Source organism: Pelmatolapia mariae, unplaced genomic scaffold (genome assembly GCF_036321145.2).
Source record: "Pelmatolapia mariae isolate MD_Pm_ZW unplaced genomic scaffold, Pm_UMD_F_2 NODE_ptg000301l+_length_27498_cov_1, whole genome shotgun sequence".
Classification (NCBI taxonomy): Eukaryota; Metazoa; Chordata; class Actinopteri; order Cichliformes; family Cichlidae; genus Pelmatolapia; species Pelmatolapia mariae.
Genome location: NW_027051991.1, coordinates 21,015 through 27,498, shown reverse-complemented (window position 1 = coordinate 27,498; position 6,484 = coordinate 21,015). Strand labels below are relative to the sequence as shown.

The 6,484-nt window shown below is 43.4% G+C and overlaps 1 protein-coding gene across 1 annotated transcript; it reads left to right on the top strand.

Moving 5' to 3' along the window:
- Window positions 1-697: 697 nt before the first annotated feature.
- Window positions 698-6,284, top strand: LOC134622972 (protein NLRC3-like). Its single transcript, XM_063468229.1, has 3 exons — window positions 698-746; window positions 3,388-3,672; window positions 4,486-6,284. The coding sequence occupies exons 1-3, from the start codon at window positions 698-700 to the stop codon at window positions 6,282-6,284; spliced, it is 2,133 nt and encodes a 710-aa protein (XP_063324299.1).
- Window positions 6,285-6,484: the final 200 nt, after the last annotated feature.

The window sequence follows — 6,484 nt, the reverse complement described above, 5'->3', positions numbered from 1 at the left end:
AAACAGGACAGCAGAGAGAGAGGAGGAGATGAAGAGTGCAGCAGATTGATGAGACAGTGAAGAAGAGGTGAGCATCTGACAGAGCAGAGCCAGTTTAAAGGAGCCATTATGGCTCAATAGAAGCTGTGAAGTCACACTGTGAACATGTCAGCACACATGACTGCTTCATCAACAGTCTGAGTGTTTATTAAAGGATCATTGGATGCTGTGACACAGCTGACTGCAGCCTTTAGCTGTGAGCACACAGTGTCTCACATTTACATTCACTTCACTGTCAAACTCAAGAACTTTAAACAGCTGCTGTTATCAAGTGAAGATAGCAAAGCTTTCAGGGCTGAGCCCCAGTGTTTCAGGATAATGGCCCCAGAGACCACAGTCAGATATGTGGGGAAGTATTTTAAGTTTAAAACTTCCTTTAAGCACCAACAGCAGAGACGCACAAAGTCGCAGACAGGGAACAAAACATTTTAGGTTTGTAAGGTCAGATTATTTTATCATTATACTGAACAAATATCTGAAAAAGTAAAAACCTCTATTATCATGAGGTTATCACTACATTCACATGTCATTGATGTGTTCTTTCACACAGATTAGTTTTGTGTGTGGCCCATACACTAAACCATGACACAAATTCATATGATGTGACCGACAGACTGTTTGTTTTGGTAAAATCATCTTCTCATGTTTTTATAGAAAGATGATGGAAGAACCTAAAGAACAGCCAGTCCAAGCAGCTCCATCAGCAGGTAGGACATCAGTGGTTTGTATGGATATAGACTTCAGGCAGATTCTTTTTTGTAACTGTGATAAGTACATAAAATTCATGAGTCCTAGCATGTCCTAATCTTTGCCTTAATCTTTCTGTGGGACATTTTTATAACATGAGAACTTCCAGTCTAAGGAGTTTGGCAGAGAAACAACGGGACTTTTTTGGACTTCAAACCCACATATGAGGTTAAAACGATGCCACCTTAAAATTAAACTGAAAAAATATTAAAACTGAAACAAATGTATTGAAAGTGAAAAAATGATAGTGAAAAAACATAAATATAGAAATTTAAATAAAATACTCACTACCAAGTTTTCACACTTACATCGTTTTTTTCCCACGTACAGTTATTTTTTCAGCTTCAATTAGCTGGCACTGCTTTGGCATCTGAGGGCGTGCTTGAGGGGCGGGGCTTCAGAGCCACATATATTTGCGCACATTATTGCTGACCAGTTACTGTAGAAATCATGGACGACCTAATATCTGCAGCAGCCGCAGTCATGGAGAAACTTGCGTATCTCTGAACGGCACATAGCGCGGGGACGCTGAGAGGAGGTCCAGCGTTTACCGACTGTTTCAAACTGACAGACTCAGGTGTTCTTCAGTATCTACCTGACAGAAGGACCTGAGAGCCGCCACAATATTTTTGGTAAGTGAAAGGTGTTTGTAAGCTAATCTGTAGCTAACATCCTTAGCTAGCTATCTAAGATGAACACTGTAGGGATCTCCCCCACTGGACCCTCACCAATTTGTCAATTGAAACAATGGAGTACAGAGGATGCTGTATCCACAGCTCTTCACTGTGTACTCTCACACCTGGACAACAAGAATACTTATGCAAAAATGCTGTTAGTTGACTTCAGCTCTGCATTCAGCACAGTTCTTCCCTCCAAGCTGATCACCAAACGTGTGGATCTTGGACTCAGCAACTCCATCTGTACCTGGATCATGGACTTTCTGACTAACAGACCTCAGCATGTTAGGTCAGCCCATAACAGCTCTACCACTGTAACACTCACACTGGCACTCCACAGGGCTGTGTGCTGAGCCCGTTTCTCTATGACTGCAGACCTTAGTATGGATCCAACTCCATCATCAAGTCTGCAGATGACACCACGGTGACTGTCTCATCAGTGACAACGATGAGTCTGCTACAGGGAAGAGGTAAAGCACCAAGCTGTGTGGTGCTGACAATAACCTGCTCCTGAATACCAGCAAAACCAAAGAGCTCACTGTGGACTTCAGGAGAGCGAAGAGAGACACCCATGTCCCCATCTACATAAATGGCACAGCTGTTGAAAAGGTCTCCAGCTTCAAGTTCTTGGCGATCCACATCTCTGAGAATCTGTCCTGGTCAACTGACAGCTCCAGCCTGGTCAAGGAGGCCCATCAGCACCTCTTTTTCTTGAGGACACTGAAGAAGAATCACCTGTCTACTGACATACTGGGTAACTTCCACCGCTGTACGATAGAGAGCATCCTGAACAACTGTGTCACAGTCTGGTGTGGGAACTGCTCTGTTGCTGACCGCAAGGCACTGCAGCGGGTGGTGAAAACCGCCCAACACATCACAGGGACTCCACTTCCTGCCATTGAGGATGTCCACAAGAAGAGACGTCTATGCCGAGTATGCATCATTCTCAGGGACTCCTCTCATACTGCCAAGAAACTCCTCCAGCTCCTCCCCTCCAGGAGGCGCTACAGGAGCCTTCAGACTAAAACCAGCAGGTTTAGGAGCAGTTTCTTCCTCACAGCTGTCAACCTACTGAACTCAGCCGCCTGCCGAACCCTTCTACACTCCTCCTCCCAGTGACCATTTCATTCTCAACAGTCACCACATTGGTTACTGCTGTAGTTTTAGGACACTGACATGGTGTAGTCTCTGTTATAGTCTGTTCAGAGAGCTACACTTCCACTGCTCTAGATATATTCATAGCACTCTGTAGATCTGTTTGCCTCACAGTGCTTCATCTTTATATATGTATATTTATTCATAGTATACCTGTATACCTGCCTGTCTGTATAGTAATATAGAACAGCTGTATGCTATACAGATCATCTAAGTATCGGTTACAATATTACTTTTCAGTTTCAAGTTTTTCTTCAGTTTCATTTCAAGCTGGCATCATTTTAACCCCACACACCCTAAAATTCAGTATTTCTTGATGAGATGATGAAGTGTTAATTCAACAAAGTTAGAATACAGTGGAACCCCGACTTACGAAATTAATCCGTTCCCGAGGGTCTTTCGTAAGTCGAAAATTTTCGTAAGTCGAAGCACCCATCGCACCTTTTGAGTAAGGCGATGCTGAACGATAGGCTATAGGCTAATTGCTAACTAGAACAACAATACATCATTCAAGTGGAACAGCGAAGCACAAGTACAGAAGCCAAGGGGTTGTCACATGATTCAGAAGGCATTGTAGGCTCAGCCAATCAGAGCCAGCGGATTTCGTTACACAGGCATTTTGCCGTACCACGGGCAGAAATATTGCCGTTCAGTGCCTTCGTAACTTGAATTTTTCGTGACATGGGGTATTCGTAAGTCGGGGTTTCACTGTATTTTTCACATGATTTCGACTGAGAGGCATGTTTATGTCTCTTTCTTCTTCCTGTAGAGGAGGAGCTTGCCAGGGTGCGGTCAGCCTTTGTCTGGAGGGTAACAACAGAAATCCTCACACAGCTCCTTGAGGCCCTCGTATGTGACACTGTTTTAAATGAGTTGGAGAAAGAATCGATACTGGAGAAGAACCCAGCCAGAGCAGATAAGGCACGCAGCTTCATCGACACAGTGAGGAAAAAAGGAGACACAGCCTGCAGGATAATGATCAGACATCTTCAGATCAAAGATCCTTCTCTTTTCTCTCAGCTGCGTTTAGACTCTGATCCATCTGCTCAACAAGGTGAGGTCATGTATCATATACCATGAATAAAAATGGTCACCTTGCAGTTTGTTGAGATGTGACATTGAAACCTCAGAATTCATTGTAAGAAAAAGGAGAGGGCAAGAACATCATTCTACGGTGAATGTTTGGATTTGTTAAATGCCTGCAAATATATTTTCTAAAGTACATGGAGGAATTTTGATGATCATCATAAACCTGTGAAACTACTTAGATCTAATGTGAGCTGTATTTAATTAAACACAAGTGTTCTTTACTTTTAACAACCATGCAAACTGATTGCCTTAAAAAAGAAAAGCATCATTTGACTTAAATATTTAATGAAAGCAATGCCACATTTATATGTAATAAAGTAAAGCCCATGTTTTGTGTGGCCAGAAAGGGTTTACATTATCTTTTGCCATTGTAATTTACGACAAGAATTAAATGTGAATTACTGACTCTCTCTCAGATGCTTCTTTAAATACCCTAGCAGTGGGGAACATTATGACACTTCAATGTTGTTATTTTTGGTTACAAAGTTTGGAGAAGAGGCACAGAGAGCAGAAACCTGTTTAGCCTGCACATGTTGCCATCAGGTACATATGAAAAGCTGCAAAGCAATACAGATGTGTAAGTTCAAAACATTTAATGTGGCTGTTTTCAGGAATTACATTTAGGAATTTCTCAAGCCCATTTTTTGCTGAATTTCTGGTAGAATAAGTATATTAAAAAGTAAAACATATGATAGGCTCAACAAAGGGCAAAGTACGTCAGATAGCTACTTCAGACCAGATTTGTATTTTTCCTTCTTTTTTCCTTTTTTTGATTCAGATGCTCTTCAGAAGTGTCAGCCTAAACTTAAATCTGTACTAAAGAAGAAGTTCCAGTGTGTGTTTGAGGGCATCGCTAAAGCAGGAAACCCAACCCTTCTGAATGAGATCTACACAGAGCTCTACATCACAGAGGGAGGGACTGCAGAGGTCAATGATGAACATGAGGTCAGACAGATTGAAACAGCATCCAGGAAACCAGACAGACCAGAAACAACAATCAGACAAGAAGACATCTTTAAAGACACACCCGAAAGACAGGACCTGATCAGAACAGTGCTGACAAAGGGAGTGGCTGGCATTGGGAAAACAGTCTTAACACAGAAATACAGCCTGGACTGGGCTGAAGACAAAGCCAACCAGCACATCCAGTTCATATTTCCATTCACTTTCAGAGAGCTGAATGTGCTGAAAGAGGAAAAGTTCAGCTTGGTGGAACTTGTTCATCACTTCTTCACTGAAACCAAAGAAGCAGGAATCTGCAGCTTTGAAGACTTCCAGGTTGTGTTCATCTTTGATGGTCTGGATGAGTGTCGACTTCCTCTGGACTTCCACAAAACTAAGAGTGTGACTGATGTTACGATGCCCACCACAGTTGATGTACTTCTCACAAGCCTGATCACGGGGAAGCTTCTTCCCTATGCTCGCCTCTGGATAACCACACGACCTGCTGCAGCAGACCAGATCCCCCCTGAGTATGTTCACAGGGTGGCAGAGGTCAGAGGGTTCACTGACCCACAAAAGGACAAGTACTTCAGGAACCGATTCAGAGATGAGGAGCAGGCCAGCAGGATCATCTCCCACATCAAGACATCACGAAGCCTCCACATCATGTGCCACATCCCAGTCTTCTGCTGGATCACTGCTACAGTTCTGGAGCGTGTCCTGAAAACCAGAGAGGGAGGACAGCTGCCCAAGACCCTGACTGAGATGTACATCCACTTCCTGGTGGTACAGGCCAAAGTGAAGAAGGTCAAGTATGATGGAGGACCTGCAACAGATTCACAGTGGAATCCAGAAAGCAGGAAGATGATTGAGTCACTGGGAAAACTGGCTTTTGATCAGCTGCAGAAAGGAAACCTGATCTTCTATGAATCAGACCTGACAGAGTGTGGCATCGATATCAGAGCAGCCTCAGTGTACTCAGGAGTGTTCACACAGATCTTTAAAGAGGAAAGTGGACTGTACCAGGACAAGGTGTTCTGCTTCATCCATCTGAGTGTTCAGGAGTTTCTGGCTGCTCTTCATGTCCATCTGACCTTCATCAACTCTGGACTCAATCTGCTGGAAGAGGAACAAACAACCTCCAAGCGGTCTGAAACAAGAGAATCTGCAGCGATGCACTTCTACCAGAGTGCTGTGAACAAGGCCTTACAGAGTCCAAATGGACACCTGGACTTGTTCCTCCGCTTCCTCCTGGGTCTTTCACTGCAGACCAATCAGACTCTCCTACGAGGTGTGCTGACACAGACAGGAAGTAGCTCACAGACCAGTCAGGAAATAGTCGAGTACATCAAGAAGAAGCTCAGTGAGAATCTGTCTGCAGAGAAAAGCATCAATCTGTTCCACTGTCTGAATGAACTGAATGATCGTTCTCTAGTGGAGGAGATCCAACAGTCCCTGAGATCAGGAAGTCTCTCCACAGATGAACTGTCTCCTGCTGAGTGGTCAGCTCTGGTCTTCATCTTACTGTCATCAGAAAAAGATCTGGATGTGTTTGACCTGAAGAAATACTCTGCTTCAGAGGAGGCTCTTCTGAGGCTGCTGCCAGTGGTCAAAGCCTCCAACAAAGCTCTGTAAGTAAACATGAACTCATCTCTTCATTCTTAAAATCATGGGAAATAAATCAGAGGTGCTCAGTTCAAAGAACACTGCCTTTTAAGAAAATTTTAAAATTGTCACTTAGTCATATATGATACTTTAAATATTTCACTCCAGCAGGACGTGTCAGCATGTCTGAAATATTTTTGTCTTTAACTCTAATCAAAGCACCTAAAAGA